At 44.0% G+C, this 22262-nt stretch overlaps 1 protein-coding gene across 6 annotated transcripts; it reads left to right on the forward strand.

Annotated features, from left to right (window-relative positions):
• The first annotated feature begins 2945 nt into the window (after positions 1-2945).
• WDR89 (WD repeat domain 89) lies at positions 2946-20300 on the forward strand. Of its 6 annotated transcripts, none has more exons than XM_059850511.1 (4): positions 2946-3087; positions 4504-4600; positions 17433-17538; positions 18676-20300. In XM_059850511.1, exons 3-4 carry the CDS (start codon positions 17488-17490, stop codon positions 19852-19854), a joined length of 1230 nt encoding a protein of 409 aa, XP_059706494.1. In that variant the 5' UTR covers positions 2946-3087; positions 4504-4600; positions 17433-17487; the 3' UTR covers positions 19855-20300. The 6 variants fall into 6 exon arrangements, 4 of the variants coding, with proteins under 4 accessions (XP_059706494.1, XP_059706496.1, XP_059706495.1 ...); XM_059850512.1 differs by lacking the exon at positions 2946-3087 and adding an exon at positions 3097-3231; XR_009487064.1 differs by lacking the exons at positions 17433-17538; positions 18676-20300 and adding an exon at positions 6884-7556.
• Positions 20301-22262: the final 1962 nt, after the last annotated feature.

Here is a 22262-nt window from a genome sequence, read left to right on the forward strand (position 1 = left end):
TCAGCTTCAGAAAGGAATCTGGAATTCTTGCCACTAACAAAATGGCCAATTAAAAAAATCAAATTTCAATATGTACACTCCTAGCAGGCCTGTTCAGGTAGTGAGGATGACCAGGAAAACAGAAATACATGTCTGCAGTCTGTTTTCCTACTTGAATGTGCCTAGAACATCCACTCAGCTTCTTAGGGGCAGCTTCAGGAAACTGAGGCTGAGGAAGAGCCCGCAATGCATAGCCCAGGTTTTTGCTTTCAACAGGATCCAATATAAAATCCCAACCTGGCACCCTGTGAAGGTATGAGAAGCTGTGAGCGCTGTTACCAACAGCAGCATTATTAAAATTAAGGCTTGCTGTAGCAAAGGGATGAAAGACACAGCTCTGTTACTGCAGGATGAAGGAAGTTAGCTTAGATTATGTGAAGTCAGGCACTGCTAACTCTGAGCTGACCTCTAAAAATGGTGTCCTTACCCAACAACTTGACTTTGCAATCAAAACTTCTTTTTATTGTACTGTGTAATTAGAGTATATAATTTAATCAGCCCTTGATTTTGGATTATTAAATGCTTATTCAGCACTGAGTGGCAATTAAGCACTGAAGTGCCTTCAGTGAATCCCAAAACCTGATTATCATCAGTCATAATAAATTTGCCTCACTTGTACATTTTGTCAAGTTCTGCAGATAGGACTGCCAAAAAATGCCGGAGGGAGGTTTGCAAGCTCCTCCCTCCCCCTTATCCCTAACAGAGGAGAACTGACAAGTGAAACCAATGAGCTGTACCTTTTAAAGATGTTAAAAATAAACCCATTTCTCCAGCAATTCACATTAACTTCTGCTACTTCAGCTGCAGGAATCTGCTGATGGAGTTGTGTTTACTGATCCCTGGAATGTAACACTTTGTCTCTATGCACATGAGCTAATTACAAATTGCTATACTGAAAAAGTTGCAAGCCCTAAAGTACACCGCCACAAAAATAACCTTGGCATATTACGTAGATGCAAATACACAGGAAAAAAAAAAGAAAATTCTTATTCCAGACAATTTGCTGTTTGAGTTCTTGACCTCTGGCCTAGAGTACATGACACTGAAACTCAGATTTGTTTAGACTCCGGTTTCTTTTAAGGTGGGGATCTTAAAGATTCCTTTCTCAAAACACCTTTTATGTCTGTAAAGTGTCTGTCAATAGTTACAAGTGATCTCTGGAGCATCTGCCCTGCAATTCCTGTGGTAAACTTCACAGCTGCATCTCTACCCGTGGTAGCCTGTGACTCAGCAGCATTGGTGTGCTATCCAAAAAATGATATTTTCAGTTAATACAGCTGCACTTGTCTGGGACTGCTGGGCACCAAACCCTTGGCTGTAAACTGTGGCTTTCCACTTGATCCTGCAGCTGTTTCTACCACGTGAACAATGAACAGAGGGTATTGATGAATTTGTGGCAACTGCCCTGGGAAACCCAGATGAAAAACTACCAGCTGAAAATGTTATTGTAGCACTGACATTTGTAATACAGTCTTATAGTGCATATTGTGATCTCAGTGAAATCATCTGCCTCCTGTTTGGAAATCTTCAGAACGAATCTCACCAGTGTGAGCAGGCTTTAGTTCTGGGTGACAGCTCTGGCAGGACGAGGCTTCAGAATGAGGAAAAGGTATTTACTATGAAAACATGAGTGTGTCATTGGGGTCTTTGTGCTTTGATGTATCTAGATATTTTTCTATGTTCACTGCACTGTAAAAATGTCAACCAAATAACTGTTAAGGAGCAAAAATAAACAATAAAGGGGCACTTTTTCATGGCAGTTCGGTGAGCTATGCATCTGTGGCTCCTCAAGAATGCAAGTACCTGGTTCTAATAAACTACTCAAAATGTTGCAGAGTTATCAACAGAAAAGGGTAATCTCTGCTCACAGACAGATAATTGCACTGGGAGAACATAAATACATGCATTATTTATAAGTAGAAACAGTAAAAATAACAGTTATACTGGAGTGAGTAGAATTAAAATACTGCACTGGCTAGTGACAGACAAATGAAATTGTGAGTATTTTGAAGAATTTTGATTGATTTTTCTCCTTTAAAGTGGCATTAGACTGAACTACAAGGTGTGTTTTTTAGACTGCTCTATGGTCATTGTTCATGTAACTTGACCAAGTCATTTGGTATAGCTAAAGCCCTTTTTATCTTGCTAGAACAATACATAGCTCAAATTCTTAGATTTCCATTTTTAAAAATGGAAGTGCAAACTAAGCTAATGAAAATATTTCTATGTTTAAAAAGTCTTGAAATTATTTATTTGTCCATGAAATTGGTAATACATAATTTATCAGAAAATACTATATATGTGATTTTAACTGCTATGAAAATAAAGTTACAAATTATTTTCCTCACTGAATAACATCCATCCAAGGTTATAGATTAATGTTACTCATCAGTATTGAACAGTAAATTCAGAGTAAAACAAGGAATTTTTAATTAAGAAACTTGGGACCATATTAAATAAAACATTAAAAGAAGCAAATGTTAGTTATGCCATCTTCCTTTTCATAGCCTGGATGCGTTAACCTAGTAATTGGCAAATAAAAAGAGGAGAAAAATACTCTGGAAGTTTAACTGGAAAAAAAATAAAAAGAATCTGGGAAAATCTAATTAACCTTCTTGTCCTTTTTCGTGTTTGGGTCCCTCCTAGGAAATAATCCTCCGTGTTCCTGCTCTCCTGGAGGACGCAGCTCCGTGTGTCACCCCGGAGCCATTCCCGTTTCCCGCGCCCGTTCCCTCGCGGGGCGCTCCAACCCCGCCATGGCCGAGCGCAACCGCGCCCGCGGCCCCGGGGCGGGGCTTCCCTGCGCCAGCCAATCAGACCGCGCCGATTGCCGGCCGTCCCCGCCCCTCCGCCTTTGCACCAATCCCCTTCCTGTGCGTCGTTTCCTTCCCCGCCTCCATAAACGGAAGATGGCGGCCGCTGCAGCCAATGGGGCGGCGGGGGTGGGCTAGCGGGGGCCGCGCGGCGCGCACGCGGCGGTGGTCGGGACAGCCCTGAGGGACCGGGACCGGGACACGGCCGGGATAAGGATCGGGATAAGAAACACCGGTAGGACAGTGCCTGGGACACGGCCGGAAAAAGGAACACCGGCAGGGATGGGACCCGGGACGCGGCCGGGATAAGGAATACTGGCAGGAACAGGGATAAGGATCGGGTTAAAGAACACTGGCAGGGACAGGGACAGGGATCGGGGTAAGGAACACCGGCAGGGACAGGGATAAGGAGCACTGGCAGGAATTGGGATAAGGACCGGCGTAAGAAACACCGGCAGGGACAGGGATAAGGATCCGGTAAGGAGCACCGGCAGGAGCAGGGATAAGGATCGGGATAAGGAACACCGGCAGGGACAGGGACAGAGATAAGGATCGGGGTAAGGAGCACCGGCAGGGACTGGGATAACGATCGGGATAAGGAACACCGGCAGGGACAGGGACAGAGATAAGGATCGGGATAAGGAGCACCGGCAGGGACAGGGACAGGGATAAGGATCGGGGTAAGGAGCACCGGCAGGGACTGGGATAAGGCTCCGGTAAGGAGCACCGGCAGGAGCAGGGATAAGGATCGGGATAAGGAACACCGGCAGGGACTGGGACAGAGATAAGGATCGGGGTAAGGAGCACCGGCAGGGACTGGGATAAGGAGCACCGGCAGGGACAGGGATAAGGATCGGGCTAAGGAGCACCGGCAGGGACAGAGATAAGGATCGGGATAAGGAATACCGGCAGGGACAGGCTGCCCAGGGCAGTGGTGGAGTCACCGTCCCCTGGACGTGTCCAAAACCGCGTGGATGCGGCGCTTGGGGACACGGTTTGGTGGTGGCCTTGGCAGTGTCCGGACTGGATCATAAATGTCTTTTTCAGCCCTAATGATTTGTGATTTAATGAAATATGTGGATTAGGAAGTTGTGCTGGTAAGCACCAGTTGACCTCACCCAGGTTTGGTGCAGATGGGAATCTTTATTAATGATGGTGACAGTCTGAAACAGCAAAAAAAAAAAAAAAAAAAAACCCACTCCCAAACAAATCTGGAAAATGTCAGAAGAAATGAAAGTTGCAGTTTGTTTTTTTTTTGTTTGGTAGTTTTACTCCTTTGGGGAGAAAAGGAAAACACTTTTCTATGGTTTTGAATATAAAAGTAGTTACAGAAACTACTGCCAAAGCTGTGATATGCATATCCTAAACTTTTATTTTATATAATGAACAGGTATTCTTCAGTATGCTGTGTTGCAGAATTATCTTTTCCTACAAGATACAGGGAGTTGAATTGTCAATTCTCTGTTATGTTACTGGCCCATATTGGTTATAATCCTATAATTCTAAATTATTTTTTCCTGGACATGTGTTACATATTTGAAAGCATGCAGAAACACAAGCTCTTTTCTTAGTATGCTGGTTTTTAGGTCTGTAAGAACTTTGTTCTCAGAACTAAGTTATGCTAATGCCTTTTGTTTCCTCATATTTTCAGTGGGTTTCCTGTTTGAGAGAATAATCAGATTCAGTGAAGTGTGTGTGCAGAGCAGCTCCTGAAGATAATTGTTCCTGTCAGCAGAGAGATTGAACAGGTTTGTGTTCATGTGAATCCCATGGTTTCTGGGTGCTGATTTACATGGTCTTCTTTAAAGTTTCCATGTTGGTTTCTGCTTGTTTAAAGACTGGTGTAGCTGTTTGTGTTTTCCTCCAAATATCTTTTTATGGGGTCAAGGATCAGCCCTGTAGGGAAAGGTGGGCCTGGAATTCCTGGGCACCCTCTGCATGCATTGGCATGACCTGGACCCTGCCTGTTTCTTCCAAAGTCTCAGACCTTTTGGAAATAAATATATTATTTTTTTTTCCACATAAGAGTTCTTCTGTGCACAGATTGATGATGTTCAAGTGGCTTAAAATGTTTTTTAGAAAAGAGCATAGAATCATAGAATGATTTGGGTTGAAAGGGACCTTAAATCACCTCATTCCAACCCCCTGCCATGGACAGGGACACCTTCCACCACGTTGCTCCGAGCCCCATCCAGCCTGGCCTTGACCATTCCCAGGGATGGGGCAGCCACAGCTGCTCTGGGCAGCCTGTGCCAGGGCCTCAGCAGCATCACAGGGATGAATTTCTTCCTGCCCTCTGTCAGTTTAAATCCATTCTCCCTTGTCCTGTCACTCCAGACTCTGGTAAATAATCTCTCCATCTTTCTTGCAGGCTCCCTTCAGGTACTGGAAGGCTGCAGTTATGTCACCCCAAAGTCTCCTCTTTTCCAGGCTGAACAATCCCAATTCTCTCAACCTTTCAAGATGAATTTTTTTTAAATGGTTTTTTCTTTCAGTACATCATTTTTGCAGGGCAGCCCTGGGGTCTGGTCTGTACCTGACTGTGTGGGAGGTCTCCTGAGAGACCAGATGGTTGTTGCCTGCTGGCAGCATTTTCCAGCTTTGTTGTGCTTTTTACTGGAAGTATAAAAAATAATGGTATTTCCAAGCTTTTCTGGGAAAAAAAAAACCCAACAAACAAATGAGCAAAACAGAAGGAAATCAGCACTACCATGCTGCTCAGCTGTGTTGATCTGTGTTGATACCAAGCTGCCTCTGCAGACAATCTAAAACTTGGGGTTATTTGGTGAGGGAAAAAATGTTTTTTATGGGACTCAGCTTCTCCTCTGTGGGGACAAGCCTATTAGTGGCTTTCACACCAGACATTAAAAGAAAGCATTAAGAATTGTGAGTCAGGGTCTTGGCAAGGTCTTGGAGTGTGCTTTTGCACTCTGGAGCAGTTCAGGTGCAAGAGGGGCAATGGAGGATACAAGAAAAGCAGAAAAAGAATATATTGCCCAATCCCTTGTGGGGTTAGGAAATTGAACCTCAAACATGGCTTTGCCCTCCTCAGGGACCTTCCCCCTGACCCACCACCCACTTCTCCCTCATTTCTTCCCCTTTTATGTCCCTGCCACTGTCCCCTTTCCTTCAACAGAGGAGTTAAACACAAAAGAGTTACATAAATTCTTGTTGGTGCATTTTCCTCTCTTACTTCCAAAATTAGTTTTAAAGTAAAATGATTGTTTTGCTGTATTGTTTATAACCTTTCTTGCAATTGCTTTATTTCTTCAGCAAAAACTTTTTGTTTTTTTTGTATTTTTAACCAATTAACAACTTTCAACTTGCATCTCTCTGCAGCTCACCATCTGAGCTCATACTCTCACCATACTGAGATATTTTTTCCCCTGCCTCTTATTTCAAGGCAAAACTGTTCTCATTAAAAATAAGATACAAAAGTGCTGTACAATTGGTGAGAAGACAGCCCAGCATTTAGTTACAATTGGCAAGCTGGAGTTGTATGCTGGCAGTACCTGGAATAGGAAGCTTCAGGTATTGTTCACTTTTCAGTAATTTGAGGATCTTTTCATAATAACAATTTGTGTATCTTTGTTGCTATGGGAATGAGTGGGAGAGCTGGAATTAAGTGTTATTACTCCTTTGTGCAATCAGAAGGGACAAGCAGCTGTGAAAGCAAAATTTCTTGTTTAGAAACATACAGCTCTTACTGGCAATTCTAACTGACTTCAGTTTTTATGCAGTTCATGAAGGAGTTTTTTGAGGTAAGAGGATTTGATTTTAGTTTATTCAATATCTGCCAGGATATCTAAGGAAATACATGACTCAGTTTTGAAAGGGAGAAAAAACAGATGTAAAGAAAAGTTAATTCTAGTGGTTTCATAGTAATAGTAATAGTGGGCAGCTATTACTTTGCATGTGCATTGAACACTTCTGCTTCAGGAATGTTTCTGGGAGATAGATATGAATGGAAAGGTTGAAAGAGGAAGATTTTTGTAGCTGCTGGATTTGGTTTGTTGATCCCTCTTCCCTAGGAAATTTGAATGATGGCTCTTTCTGGACTCAGCACTTGCTGGATGCTACAAGAGCAAATGCACACAAGTCAGTCATTCCCTATGTTTATGTCTGCCTTGCATGGACATATGAGCTGCATCTGGCATTGTTATCAAGTCTGAATGATCCAGATCTGTGCATTAAAGTCACCAAATGAGACTCTAAAAAAGAATGTGTGTATTGTTAACCTCTGATGGTTCAGAAAGAAAAGTTGTGCCATAGCTGAATTTGGTTGGGTTTTTTTTTTCTTCTGTTTTTCTGCTAGGCAGTTTTGTGCTGTGATTTTTGATTAACTGTCTGATTTGAGGAACGGAGGCTTTAAAAAGAAGAAAAAAGTACTGGTGCTTTATTAACGCCCGGATTAATTATTATTGGGTCGGCTAAATCGCGGTGCTGCTGGGGCGGGCACTGGCGACACCCGGTGGCCGAGAGCGGAATGACAACCCCAGGGCTCTGTCCCGATCTTTGGGCTTTCCCACCCAAACCCTTGGCTCTAGGCTTGGCTGTGTGGAGGGGCACGCTCAGCTCCTTGGGCTGCTGTCCCTGATCTTTGGGCTTTCCCACCCAAACCCTTGGCTCTAGGCTTGGCTGTGTGGAGGGGCACGCTCAGCTCCTTGGGCTGCTGTCCCTGATCTTTGGGCTTTCTCACCCAAACCCTTCTCTCTAGACCTGGCTGTGTGCAGGGGCACGCTCAGCTCTTGGGCTGCTGTCCCTGATCTTTGGGCTTTCCCACCCAAACCCTTGGCTCTAGGCTTGGCTGTGTGCAGGGGCACGCTCAGCTCCTTGGGCTGCTGTCCCTGATCTTTGGGGCTTTCCCACCCAAACCCTTCTCTCTAGGCCTGGCTGTGTGGAGGGGCACGCTCAGCTCCTTGGGCTGCTGTCCCTGATCTTTGGGCTTTTCCACCCAAACCCTTGGCTCTAGGCCTGGCTCTGTGGAGGGGCATGCTCAGCTCCTTGGGCTGCTGTCCCTGATCTTTGGGCTTTCCCACCCAAACCCTTGGCTCTAGGCCTGGCTGTGTGCAGGGGCACGCTCAGTTCCTTGGGCTGCTGTCCCCGCAATTCCAGCAGCGTGGAGAGGAGGCCCCCTTCAGCTGGAAGCTGCGTGCTCTCTGTGCACACACGTGCCCTCTTACTAAATTCCTAATGCTGCTCTTGGAGCTATGGACTGAGCAAAAAGAGTGTCTTGCTGTTGTCTGGTATCTTCCAGAAAGGAATTGTGAGCCAGCTTATCTCAGTTGCTTGTTTCTCAGTCTGCCTTCCTATTTGGGTTCTTTGCTGTGCAAGGACAGTGGTGGGTGCCAGGCTGGCGGGGTTATAAAAGCAGATGAAGGCAGTTCAAGTTTTTACCCCTACTGTTATAACTGGGAAGTGTTTTGTAAGATAAACTTTATGATTTCTGCTCCATATTTTATTTATGGTCAGTTTATGCTTTTAAACTCTTGTGCCAGTATTGTTCTTGAGTAGCTCCCCTCCCTCCCCAGCATTTACTCCTTTGATGTATTTGTAGATAGTAATTGTATCCCCTTCAGTCTCTGTCTTTGCCAAGCTACACAAGGCAAAGCATCCAGCTACTTCTTGTGAAATAAACAGTCCATTACCTGCATCATCTCACCCTTCCTTCTCTGCACTTGATTATGGCTTAGTTATCAAGACATTGGCCTCAGCAAAGGGCACTGCTGGGAGCCTGCTATGACCCTGTGAAATGTGGGTTTACTTAAGCATTGAGAACAAACATGGCTTGAGAGCAGGGTTATTAAAATGCAGAAAGCTCTTGACTTTTCTTTTTATCCCTGCATTATTTTGGGGGAGCAGGCTGCTGAAGATGTTGGAAAGGTGTTTGTGGATCTCAGAAAAGTAAGTTTCCACCTAGGTCTTCAGGGTTTGTGGGTCCTAACAAAAACATGGAGTTCTGGTTTTGCCAGCAGGGATTGTCTGTGCTGCTGCACACAGCAGATCTCTTGGTCAGAAAATCTGGAGTATCAATACCTGCACACTTTCTCCTTTGTTGTTCCCTTTCATGATTTTATTGCTTGTGACTGAGTCCTAAATCACTTAAAGAGTGAACAAACAGTTGAATGTGAACTTCCAGTGGAGTATGGAAAATCACTGTGCATTTGAGTGTCGTGAAAAGTAAAAGCTGTTTGGTTTTTGTTTTTTTTTTACTCTTTTGTGGCATTGGTGAAGCTGCTGCTGGAGTTCCATGTATGGTTCAGGAGTAAGCACTGTCTAAAGGCTCCTGAAAACAAAGAGCTGAATAGAGTGCCTTGCATGGCTTCAGTGTCCACATCCTCGATGCCTTAGCATCTTTTGTGGAGACTCAAAAGTAAATTCTCCTGATCAGGATGAAGGCAACATAGCTCTGAAACCCTTTATTTCAGCCTCTTCCATCTTCTGTTGTCACTTAGATGACATCTTTTCCTTTTGTCTGCTACAAAGCATTGAAAATTGAGCTTAGGGCATGATAAAGATTCAGCAGAGCCTCCAGCTGTCAGACTGTGCACAAAGAGCATGTTTTGGAAACTGATAGTCTGTGAGCTGTCAGGGGCACACAGGGATCTCAGGTTTCTCTTGTTGCTTTGAAACTGGAGAGGGTCTGACAAATTACCTTGATGTGGGGATGTTCTGGAGTAGCTAAATATAAAAAAAGTGGATATTGTGGGATGTGACTGGCAAAGACACCTTAGTGATCTGCAAGTTTTGGGGAAGCAGATGAGGAAAATGAGAAGTCATTTTCCCTGCTTAGGCTTGGCAGATGTTTGTGCCTGTGCAACACATCTGGAACTGCAGAGAATTGCTTGGGCAGTGATGTTAGAGTTGGGCTAAGAATAACCAAGCACACAAGTGTTGTTTGTCTTGTATTCCCCTACATCTGCATTGGAGGGGAATCTTCTCACCTGCTCAGCAGTGACTGATTTAAGCTTGGGTTGGTAAGAAAAGAGTCCTGGAAACATAATAGTTTGTGTTTTGAAGAATGAGCTCTGATAATGAAGTGTACTTAAGGTAAATTACTGTTGTGAAAGAATTTCTGAAGTATTCCAGTAAATAAAACATTGACTTTATGTCATTGTAGGTATTTTGGCACCAGTGTGTGGTAGTAGAAGCTCTTTTTCCAATTACAGCAGTTTCTTTATATCCTTTTATTATGGTTGCTGCTAAATTCAGGCTGAAATTTCCCAGGCTTCCTGTGGTGTAGAAATAAATTATTTGGAAGAATTTCAGCAAGTTTTATTAATCTTTGGGAAGACTTCTACTTACTTCCAGGTTTCTTCTCTATGAGGATGCTGGTAGTAAGAGACAGTGTCTAAATTGAAGGAAATAAATGGTGTTGTTTCAGAGTCACTAAATTACTCATGCAGCTGTGTAAGTAATTTTTTCCTTTCACCTTTCTCTGTTGGGTGGATCATTGGTGTTGCCCATTCATGTGGTGCTTTGTTCAGCTCAAAATGGCCCTGAAAATCTTCACTCTTGGAGTCCTTTCTTGGAATCCCAACCTTGAAAGGGCATCAGAGCCCATGTGATTGTGGAATTTGCAGGTGCACCACGGTGTCACAGTGACTTTTGCATTGTATCTTGCAGTGTGGACATTCAGAGCAAGGCTTCTTGTGTGAAAGTGTGCTGCTGGCTGTGCTCACTAATGTTTGTGTGCACAAGGATTGTGAATTGGGCAAACACTGTCCTTGTTTCACTGGTTGGGAAAGCGAGGAGTGAATGTTGGCCCTTGCTGGGAATTGCTCAGCAAGCTGTTCTGCCACAGTCAGGGATGGGAAGTGTTTGTAGGCCAGGCTCTTGTTCAAATCCACTTAGATAAATACTTTATTTCTGTCTGATTTGAGATGGCCATCTCAGTGCTCAGCTCTAGTGCCAAGTCAGACAGCAAAGCTGTTGGACCCCTTCACAAAGCAAAATGCTGCTTGGGAGCATGAGCCTCCTCTGAGCTGCTCGTGGCTGCTGTGTTGAAGTGTGAATGGATCCAAACTTAATGCTACATGCAGGTGACCATGGTAGCTCCATGTTTGATTTCCAGCAGCTGTGGCTGTCTGTTGTTTGAGAGGCTGATGAGTCCTGTATCTTCTTTCCCATGTTTGTGCTTACAAGGAGCCGTCTCGGTGCGATGCGTTCGGTGGGAGGTGCTCACAGGAGAAAGGAAATGACTTCTCTGTGCTGCCTGTGGTCTGATGAGATAAGCACAAGTGCAGCAGGCTGAGACTTGGATTCTCTTCAAGGTTTGCAGCAGACTGGCAGGATAGCTGTGGTTCCATCACAGGCAGCAGGCACAAGCCTCATCTTTGACCCCCATGTCTCAGTGCAGAAGCCAGGGCCCAGCACTAGGGCACTTTCCCTGTTCTGCAGAATCCACCTGAGGATGCAGCATTTGTTGTTCACCTGTTCAGAGGCTTCTGAGAGTGCAATTTAGGCATAGATGAGCTTTCAGAGTGTTTTTAAATACAGTATTCTTTGCCAGAAAAAAAAAAGAAGAAAACATAACATATAGAATTTAGAATACAAGTAGCCCAATTGCAGTATCTCTTCCTGTAATTTTCCCTTTGCCTGGGAATCTTTCAGACCTGCCTTTATAAAATAGGATTGCTTCTGCTGCAGCTTGATCTGAGAATAGCCACGAGAGCAAAATAGAGCATCTCTTATCCTCTTATAACTCCCTTATTGGATGACCACCTCACCCACACCTGGATGCAGTCATATTCTCTACCTGGTGAGGTCACTACAAGGAAAGCTCCCCCTCACAGGGAAGTTCTTGGCTGGGTCCAGCTGCTCATGGCAGAGTGGGATTTCAGGGACAGCTTTCTTTGTGGCTCCTCTGTTAGGTCTGTGTCACAGGCATGGAATTGGATGGAAAGAGAAGATTGAAAAAGGGATATTCTCAAACATGTTTGAATTTTTGTTTTATACAATTTCTAAGAGTATTTAGAAACTTTGTTTCCCATGTTTATGTCAAGTCTTCTAAATTGTTCTAGAGAAGGTAGGTTAGCAATCTGAGCATCATATTTTAATAAATTTGCCTTAATTTTGATGCCAAAATTTATAATTTGGTACTTTTATTGTTTTGTTTAGTGCTCTCTACCCTATTTGAGTTTTTTAATTGTACATTGGGTTATTCTACAATTTTTCAGTTGGTCATCTGATATTCTCTTTGGTTCATGTATTTCTGTCAATAGGCTTTCAATTACTCAAGCTTAAATGTTAGTCATTGCACTTTGGACCTGAAGGCATTCCTAAATGTTCTAGATCTCTGTAGATCTCCACCAGAATTTCTAGTGTTGGATGCAAAATCAGGATAGGTCTTTCTAGTTTGAATGCAGAATCTTACACCAAAAAAAAAAAAAAAAAAACCTGAAAGTTTTCTTTTGATGAAAATAGTCACTGTATGGTTTTTGTGATATATGCATTTAAAGCTATGCTTGATCCAGTTCAGAAGTTGTTTTTACATTCTCTCTCTATGGATGTCCAGTATAATATTCAAAAGAGGTTTTGTTTCTGTATTTTTGTGACTACTTGCTTATGTCCCCAAAAGATGAGTTCAGAACAGTTGTAGTTTCCATTTTAAAATTTTTTTTTTAAATTATTGAATTCCAAAGCACTGAGCTCCTGGGCCTTTTTTCCCTTTATTCTCTACTACCTCTGACTCTTACTTTTTTACTTCCAACCAATGCTGTTTAAGGCCATTTCCTTGGTTCTCTCTCCCACCTACAGCTCCTCTCTCCATTGCTAAACAGGATTGTACCCCAAAGCTCAGTCCTGGTGGGAGGGCACGAATTGATGTCATGAAAGGCAAGTAGCTTGGTAGACCTAATTTTTTTGATCTTCCTGTAGACTTTGTGTTTTATCTTCTTCCTCCTTTCTATTCTACTGATACAATTTTTTCTGTACTGCAAATGAAGAATTACATGGAGCTTCTTTCTGCCTGTGCCTTACATTTGGAAGCGAGCTGCAGCTGATTGGAGAGGATGAAATAATTCTCTTGGCAGTTACATCTTGTCTCTGCACTTTAGCATAGCCTCTCGTGCATTTTATTCCCTTCCTGCCTGATGACTAAATGCTCTTTGCCTTCAGCAGGCTTTGTGGGAATGCTGGAAAAACCCCTTGTCCCTCTGCTTGGGTGAAACAACAAACCCAGCTATGGGAGAGTGCGTGCTGGAGAAACTGAGCGCTCCTGAGGGCTGGTTTGTGCTTCCCCTCTGTGCTCAGGTCATTTGCTGGAGAGTGGTGCCACTGAGGAGAGGTCTCTGCAGGCTGCTGCACTGGGGAGGTGCAGTCCTGATGTGTTCTGTCCTGCACTGGAAAACTACAGCCCTGGTGTGTTCTCCCTGCACTGGGGCAGTGCAGCAATGGTGTGTTCTCCCTGCACTGGGGCAGTGCAGCAATGGTGTGTTCTCCCTGCACTGGGGCAGTGCAGCAATGGTGTGTTCTCCCTGCACTGGGGCAGTGCAGCAGGGATGTGTTCTCCCTGCACTGGGGCAGTGCAGCAATGGTGTGTTCTCCCTGCACTGGGGCAGTGCAGCAATGGTGTGTTCTCCCTGCACTGGGGCAGTGCAGCAATGGTGTGTTCTCCCTGCACTGGGGCAGTGCAGCAATGGTGTGTTCTTGTTCTCCCTGCACTGGGGCAGTGCAGCAGGGATGTGTTCTCCCTGCACTGGGGCAGTGCAGCTCTGATGTGTTCTCCCTGCACTGGGGCAGTGCAGCAGGGATGTGTTCTCCCTGCACTGGGGCAGTGCAGCTCTGATGTGTTCTCCCTGCACTGGAGAAGTGCAGCACTGATGTGTTCTCCCTGCACTGGGGCAGTGCAGCAGGGATGTGTTCTCCCTGCACTGGGGCAGTGCAGCAGGGATGTGTTCTGTCCTGCACTGGGGCAGTCCAGCTCTGATGTGTTCTCCCTGCACTGGGGCAGTGCAGCAGGGATGTGTTCTCCCTGCATTGGGGCAGTGCAGCTCTGATGTGTTCTCCCTGCATTGGGGCAGTGCAGCAATGGTGTGTTCTCCCTGCACTGGGGCAGTGCAGCAGGGATGTGTTCTGTCCTGCACTGGGGCAGTGCAGCAGGGATGTGTTCTCCCTGCACTGGGGCAGTGCAGCAGGGATGTGTTCTCCCTGTCTTGGCAGCAGCAGGGATGTGTTCTCCCTGCCTTGGCAGCTCTGCTCCCAAATGCAAACCACATGTCCTGTGCATGCACGAGCTGCCTCCCGCTGCCCAGAGCTCTGGGTTTGTTCTCAGCTTGCTCTGGAACTTGTAATAATTGTGAAAATAAAGGGAGGGTCTGTTTGTATTGTTTATGGTAGGAAAGAACAGTGCAAGATTTCATCTGCTGCTGTTCAGATCCCTTGCTATTTTTGGTATTTGACCTCTGCAGAGAAGATTGCCAGAACTACAGGTCTTTTTCATTTTTATTACGTGTTTCTACCCTCCTACTCATAAGTTACTCTTATGTTAGTGATTAAATCTTTGAGAATGTGCCATTTTTCTCTGTATTTTTCGAAGAAAAATTTGTATTTCTATATATTTTTGAGCTAACATTCCCTTTTGGAAAGGAGAACTTGGCAGCATCTTCTGTACACCACTCAAAGGAAAAGGGAAATAACTTCTGATTTGCTGGTTTATCTTTTGAAAAACGTTCTGGATTGAAGAGGACTGATGAGCCTGTTGGCTTGAACTGAAGCTGCAGCATTTAGAATGCTGCACAAACAGCACAGCAGTAAGTGCTGGGACAATGTTAAGTTTAGTTTGTGCAGATAGGTCCTTGCTTTTCATTCCTCCACCATTGGAAAGGGCTGCCTTTAGCACAGCTGTTTGCTTCTAGTCTTGCTGTGTGGTTGTTTCCACACTCCACCAGTGAAAAACACATAACAAAGGCATCTGAAAATCCTGTCCTGCCTCTTTGGCATCACTTCCACTTCGTGCCTTCTATTCTAAACATTGAGTTTATTTCTTTTTTAAAGGAGCCTTGTAGGATGCCCTGGAGGTCAAAATATTTTAGGTTATTTCAGAGAATGGTATTTATTCTGAGTTCCCAAGATGTAATGAGTTTTGAGTGTCCTTCCAGAAGCTTATTGTTTCTGGTAGTTGTGGTATCCAGGAGATGTGCAGGGGTTGCATGTAACTGTGTATTTAATTCATAGAACAGATCACCTGAGTGTAGTTCTAAGTCTGGATATAATAACACAGAAGTTTTAGGTTTAATTTATAAAAGGTGGCTTTTCCTGGCTCGGGGGCTGCAGGTGTGGATGCAACTGAAAGATTAATTCCATGTAAGGAATGGTGTTCCCTAAGGATGGGATTGCACCTCTGTGTCAAGCACAAGTGACTGGCCAGAGCCAGCCACCTTCAGCCAGGTGCTGGTGTGTCATCCCAGTGGTGGGGGGGTTCCTGGCACCTTGACATCCCCTGCATTTTGCCACTGTTGAGACTGTAGATCCAGACTGTGGGTGACTTTGCTGGAGAAATTGAAAAACCTGAATTTAATGAATTAACTCACAAATTTAATGAAGTAACTCACATTCTGAGCAGAGGAGGATCCATGGGGAAAGAAGAGCTTTTGGCCAGTGCCCTCTGTGATTTTTTTTCTGAGACTGAAGTAGTCCAAGAGCAAGCTGTTGGTACAAGTCTTTGTGTCAGAGAGTTTGTCATACAAACATGAGCAGTTCTCCTCTCTGACCATAACTGGCTGTTGTGCTATGTCCAAAACGTTTCAAAGACTCTGATTTTGCCAAAGGATTCTTTGGAAAACAGATACCTCCGTTGTTGAACTTAAGGAACTGAAAGTGCTTCAGTGCAGAGGACCATGTGCTCTGTAGGTGGCTGCAGTCCAGTGCTTAGTTATCTTCCATTGTGTTTGGAAGACCATTGTTTCCTATTTGTCTCATAAATTTAACACAGATCCTATTCCTGCCATTTAAACTTTCCCATCAAAATACAACAGTGACTTCCCCTTCTGAAAAGGAAGGGCTGGCAGCTACACCCTGAAGTTTGAGCATGGATTGTTTATATAACCTTCAATCACAATTTCATAAGAGTCTGAAGACTTTCTTGCTAAAACAGACATTTTACTGCATTTTTAGCAAAAACCTGGCTGCCATCGAGCACAAGTCTGAGTTGTTGCAGTGGAAATAGAATTGAACCTTCACCTTCCTGATGTTAGAAATTGCATTTCTGTCTGACAACATGAACATCATTTTCTGGTATTTCAGAATAGCTGTAGTTAAGTCATTCTGGGCAAAAGCTTATGAGTTGTGTTGAGCTAATTTTATTTCCCAGAAAATATTATTAAAACTGAATGAACCTCCTTTTGCAGACTCTGGCTTTTTACAACTTCTGGGTATTTGCAGAGTTCCCTCACCTTCCCCAGCAGTAAAAGCTCATACACGAGTGTTGTAGAAACTGCTTATTGAAAGATACTCTCCGTCATAGTCAGTAATATTTAAACAACTGCAGCTTGCCTTCCAAATGGATGACATTTGTCAGGAACATGTCTGTTTGAGTTTACTTGGCCTTTTGAGTAGACAAAGTCTGAATATTTAGAGCTTAAAATTCAGGTCAGCTTGGAAAACTATATTTTTCTTACAAGAAATTCACAGAGAGAACCAGATTTTTTTAGTAACCATAGCACTGCAGGAGAGCTGGTTTACAAAAACTCCTTTCTCCACCCTCAAGCATGTGTGTTTGAAACTCTATTTAAATAGAAGCTTCCATTGTAATTCTTCAGTAAATTGAATTAAGCAGTTTTCCTAATCAATAATGTTAAAAATATTTTATTTCTTCAGCTAATATTATTAATTTGCATGGCTGTTGAACAGTTTTGTGTTTAAGCAGCGTAGCAAGCAGCGTTTGAGAGCAGTTGGCTTTATGTAATAGTTCTAGTAAAAGCTTGTTTCATTTGAGGACATACCCAGAAAAGTAAGGAAGGAACAAGTTCTGTGGGTAGGTTGTGCACAGGGTAATGCCAGAAAACACGTTGAACTTCTTTGCTTCAGAGGGGGAAGGAGTTTCCACAGGATGTCTGCGTTTTATGGCAAAAATGACTGGTAGATGTGCTCTGAAAGGTTGCTTTGATGTAGAAGATTAACCTGGGGACCTCATTGTCAGGATATTACTGAGGCAAATCACTTAGTGAGATTATTTGTGACTTGGGAATTAAGTTTTTATGCGTGCCTGCTTAAGCTGTTTTTTAAGAATTTGCTGGTTTGTCACATGGTGTCGTGAATATTTGTGTACACCAAACCAGAGGAGGGAAAGCAAACCCCTGAAACCACAAAGCCAAGAAGGAAAAAAAAAAAAAAAAGCAGAATGCAGCTTTGTCATAGCAACTTCTCCTTTGTTTTTGGTCTCTCATGGGCAATTAAAATGATTGCAACTAAAGCAAGTAATACATGGAAACTTGCACATTCCACCCCTAAAAATCCAGCCTGGAGAATTTGTAGAAAAATTGATGATAGAACAGCTGGGAAGGCATGAGAATATTTTCTTACATTCTGTGTCTGCCTGATTTTTATTCCATTTCTCTTTGGATTTTTTTTTTTTTTAAGGGTCATTTCATGCATATGGTACCTGGGATTGGCTGCTGGTCCAGACCTTAAGGAAATGCCAGTATCAGTGAGAAATCACTGGAGTGTTGACCCCTTAAAACCTGCTGTGAGTCCCTCAATGTTTGGGTTTTGACTCTTTTTAAACACAGAATAGTGGTCTCATTGAACCTGTGTTCTTGACAGAAGTGGATGACTGTAATAACATACCTACATGTTCCTTTAAAAAAATGGTTGTAGTTTGTGAACCACTAAAACTATTGCAAATATCTCTTTAAAATGTAAATGCTGCTCTGCTTTTCCTGACTCTGAATTGATGGAGTCTTTACTGCAATTACAGAATAGAATTTTCTGTTGTGTTATAGAAAGGAAAAGTATGTTTTTCCTTTTTTTAGGGCATATTTTCAAAGTGAATCTGTGAGAGAATCCAAGAGAATTTTGTTTCATTTTGGTTTTGCTGGGTAAAGTTTGCATTTGTGTGCATTGCTGAAATAGTTTGGGTTTTTAGAGGGGTTCAGTAGTGCCAGAGAGGAATTGCCTCTGAAGGGAAGATTTTTATCAGCTGCACTAAAATAAAAGCCAGTGTTCTGTGGTTTTACAGGAGGCTCAGAAAACACTGAGGTGCTTAATTGCAGTGAATTCCACAGGTCGTGTAGCCTGTTCAGGTGGTCCCTGATACGCTGGCAGGTGTTTCTGTGCGTCATTGGGCACCTAAATACTTGTAAAATTACCTCAGCAGGCCATTTCAGGCTGCAGTGCTGTGTCATTTTGGTCTTGTTCTCTGCCTCCCCTGTGCACGTCCCTGGGCACAGAAGTTCACTGAAGAAGTCTCCTGCAGTTGCACTCATGCAGCTGTTTGTGGACTGTGCTTCCTAGAATAAAACTTACTCCTCCTCAGGTGGAGGGGGTGACTTCATTTTGTTTCCACTTGTGGAGAACATCGTGTTACTTTATAAAAATAATAAAGCAAATTTAGCTGAGTGATTTTCCCAGATAGACTGTTTAATCTGCTAAGGGGATTATCTGGTGTGGTGCTTACAGACACGAGAGACAGAACTTGAATCAGGGAGCCCTTCCCTGTCCTGTGCTCCTGTGAATGAAGTTGTGCTGGGGAGGACATCGGGATAATTGAATTTTAGCTCCGTGCATCACCTCTGCACAAGATGCTTCCTCGTACTTGTTTTTAAAGCTAACACTGTTGAAGAATGTTGTAATTAAAGCTCTCCTTGGCTTTTATTTGTTGCAGGCTGGGGAGATGACAGCAGTGGAGAAGGTGGAGGAGCAGCTGGCGGGGCTGCGCATAGCCCGGCGCTGCGTGCCCAGCGAAGAACCCGCCTACCTGCTGGACATCCACACCTCCAGAGCTGCCCAGGCCGGCAGCAGCCGCTGGGTGGCCGTTTCCTGCTCCAATGAATCCCTCAGGGTGTACGACAGGGACACGCTGCGCTGCCTGCGCCAGTACGGCGGCCGCGGCGGGGTCCTGGCCGGGGTCAGGTTTGCACACACGTGTGACAGCCTGGTGTTCTCAGCCTGCAGCCAGGGCACGGTGAAGTGCTGGGACGTTCGCTCGGCCACGCAGGAGCCCGTGCAGGTGTTCACTGGTTATCCCTCCAACGTCTTCATCAGCTTCGACGTCAGCTGCAGCGACCTCGTCGTTTGTGCCGGAACGGAGAAGGTTGAAAAGGACACGTTTCTGGTGTTTTGGGATGCAAGAGGCATTACAGACTGTGCCAGTGCCTCCAAAGAGCCCTTGGGAGTCTATTCTGAAAGTCACAATGATGACATCACCAAAATCTGTTTTCATCCTGTTGAACCCAATTTGGTAGTGTCTGGCTCGACCGATGGCTTGGTGAATGTGTTTGACATCAACAAGGACAATGAAGATGATGCCTTGATATCCACTTGCAATTCAGATTCATCAGTGAGTTCTCTTGGCTGGTCTGGGGAAGACTACAAACAGGTCTATTGCATGACCCACGATGAGGGGTTCTGCTGGTGGGACATGGCTCAGCTGGACACCGAGGAGCCGATAACCCTGCTGCACGTTCTGGATGTCAGAGAGTCAGTGTGCACTGAAAACCACGGCCTGCATTACCTGGTGGGAGGCTTCTACCACGAGAAGGCAGGGAAACTCTTCCTGATTGGGGGAACCTCCACGGGAGACATCCACCTGATCAGCTGCAGCACTGATGGCCTGAGCCTGGTGGGGACCCTGTGTGGGGGACACTCGGCCACCGTCCGCTCCTTCTGCTGGAGCCCCACGGATGAGTCTCTGCTGACGGGTGGAGAGGATGCTCAGCTGTTGCTATGGAAACCCGGGGCTGTGGAAAGGTCCCTTACAAAGAAAGCATCTCTGAAGATCTCTTCTTCCGTGCAGAAGAGAGTGAGAGTTCACAACACCTCCCTCAAAAGCAGGAAAAAGTGAATTGCCTGAAGTGAGAATCTCTGCTGTGTAGAGCTTTCCTGGTGTTTAATCTCTCTGGGCAATACTTGGCCGTGTTTTATTTGGAGGTTTTCTGTGGAAAGAACTGTGGTGCTTGAATTCCCCCTGGGAATGTATTTCAGTCATCAGAAGAATGCCTTTTATTTTTTTTTAAGCTGCTAATATTAATCAGACAAGAGTAAATGTTTGCTCCTGAATTCCTGAGCAACAGATGCTAAATCATATTATATAAAACTGGTTTTGTGGTTATTTAATGTCTCAGACAATGTTTTAAATGTGTAATACAGGCCTATGGCTTGCAAAGTTTGTTACCTTCCCAATGATATTCCCCTGGCACATTTTAACAGCTTTTGTATTCCATGCTGTATTCTGCTCTCTTCACAGAAAACTTAATGAAATTGCTCAATTTAGTAAAAGATTTAATGTCACATCTTAATGCCTGAAGGAATTACTTCTTGATGAAACAGAAAATAAGTAGTTTTGCACTGTCACATCACTGGTTTAGAACAAGCTCATAAAGAAGCAGCTGATAGAGCCATCTTTTTCATAGCAGATATGAATGTATTCAACCAAACAGCAGCTAATTTGTATGAGTATGAGAACTGTTCAACTGGCATTATTTCCTGCATGAAAATACCCAAGAATTTTGCAAGCAGCTTCATTCTCTCCTCCTAAGTGCACCTGGAAGACTGGGGAGATCTTTGGTGGGTTGGAGAAATTGATGGGTGTAATTACACCAGTGGTGCTTAAAATCCCAAACCCTGATTTGAAAGAAACTGGTATCACATGCTCAGTGGGGATGCTGAAACCCAAAAATGAACATTGCCTTCCGAGTTATGGAGGAACAGACTGATATGAGGAGGCTTTACCAAAACCTTTTAGAGGTTGGCTAGGTCCTTTAAGAAAAGTTTCTCTTTGCAGAGAGGTTTATGCTTGGACATCTCCCCAGGAGAGCTTTGTTTTATTATTCCACTAAATAGCCACTGAGTGGTGCAAAACCAGCCCTGTACTTATAAAATGGGTGAGACTTCATGTTTATTCTGCTTTGCTCCAACCTGTGCTCCTGGCTCTGCACACACTCTCACCTCCATCCTTCCCAGGAGCACTGCAGGCAAATGGTGTTGGTATTTAGGCTGTAGTTACACATGTGCACAACAACTGAAACCAGCACCAGAGTATTTAAGAATTGCTCTCTTACAGATTAGCTGGCAAAGGATTTATTTGGTTTATTTTTTTTTCCCTTGAGGGTAGATGGGCAGTTCTTTCAGAACAACTCCTGAACATGAGGTTTAGAAGGTTATCCTGGAGTTTAGAAAAAGTTTCTGAGGTACAGAACATACTCTAGTGTGTGGTTACAGCTGTGCTGAAGATGCCTGAATCATCTGTGGAATTGAATCCTTTTCAACCACAAGTATTGAGTTTCCACATGATTTTTCACAAACTGTTAATACCATTTAGCCAGAACTGTGAATCCATTGTTGGTTTGGGTTTGCCTGTTGGTGATAAGTAAGATGATTCACTTGGTTTTGTTACTGCTGGTTATTTAAAAGTGCAGCTTCCATTTGAAAATCACAGCTCTTTACACCTTTCTTTTGTTACTTGTGTTAAATTCACGTTGTCCCCAACATCCTTATCTGTTGCTTTCCAGATTACATTGTGCTATTTTGAGACGAGGTGGGCAGTGAGTATCAGGGCTATGATGCATCTGGATCATGTGCCCTCTCAAGATTTATTATCCCAGGTCACTGGTTTTTGCCTGTTGTGTGGCTGAGTGGACCAAGAGCAGCTTCAGACTCTGAATTCACTGTGAAGCCCTCATGGGCCTGGCTTGGTTCAGTGCCAGATTGGGGGTGGGGGACTGAAGGATGATTCTGAGACTTATTTCATTGCAGGTACCCAGTGTATAACTTGCTTTTTAGATGTTTATCCTCTCTTTCCCTGGTTATCTTGACACATTCATTGGAGTGAAGTCGTTGGGTCTGTCTCATGCTTGATTTCTTGAAGACAGGTTTGTGTGCACGTAGAGAAATGCACAGAGAGGGAGTTTGTGGTTGCCCCACTTGCCTTCAAGTGTCTGCTGAGTGAAATTCCAGTGTGCTGTGCCAGCTGCCTCTGAATTAAAGTAGCAGAGGTGGGAGTTCTCTGAAGAGTTTGCAGTATGCAACCTGTGCCTGTTGTCTTGTTCCTGGATTAGGTGGATATTGATTTGTTCTGTATCAGTCACAGCTGAAGCCATTATTTTCTGTGGGAAGCTGATTTCTCCCTTTTACGTGCATAACAGAAATAGCAGCAGAAGTGAAAAAATGTGTGTCTGTATCTTAAAATTCTGCAAAGGCACAGCAGCTGTCACGAGACTGAGGCTTGTGTTGCCTCTGAAAATACTCAGTTTT

This window comes from Haemorhous mexicanus, chromosome 6, assembly GCF_027477595.1.
Source record: "Haemorhous mexicanus isolate bHaeMex1 chromosome 6, bHaeMex1.pri, whole genome shotgun sequence".
In the NCBI taxonomy this organism is placed as follows: domain Eukaryota; kingdom Metazoa; phylum Chordata; class Aves; order Passeriformes; family Fringillidae; genus Haemorhous; species Haemorhous mexicanus.

Excerpts from the sequence above, each read along its gene's own strand:
- WDR89 (XM_059850511.1), top strand. The coding sequence starts at position 17,488 with ATGCCAGTATCAGTGAGAAATCACTGGAGTGTTGACCCCTTAAAACCT. Across the intron at positions 17,539-18,675 it reads TTGACCCCTTAAAACCTGCT|GCTGGGGAGATGACAGCAGT; the intron begins GTGAGTCCCTCA and ends TATTTGTTGCAG.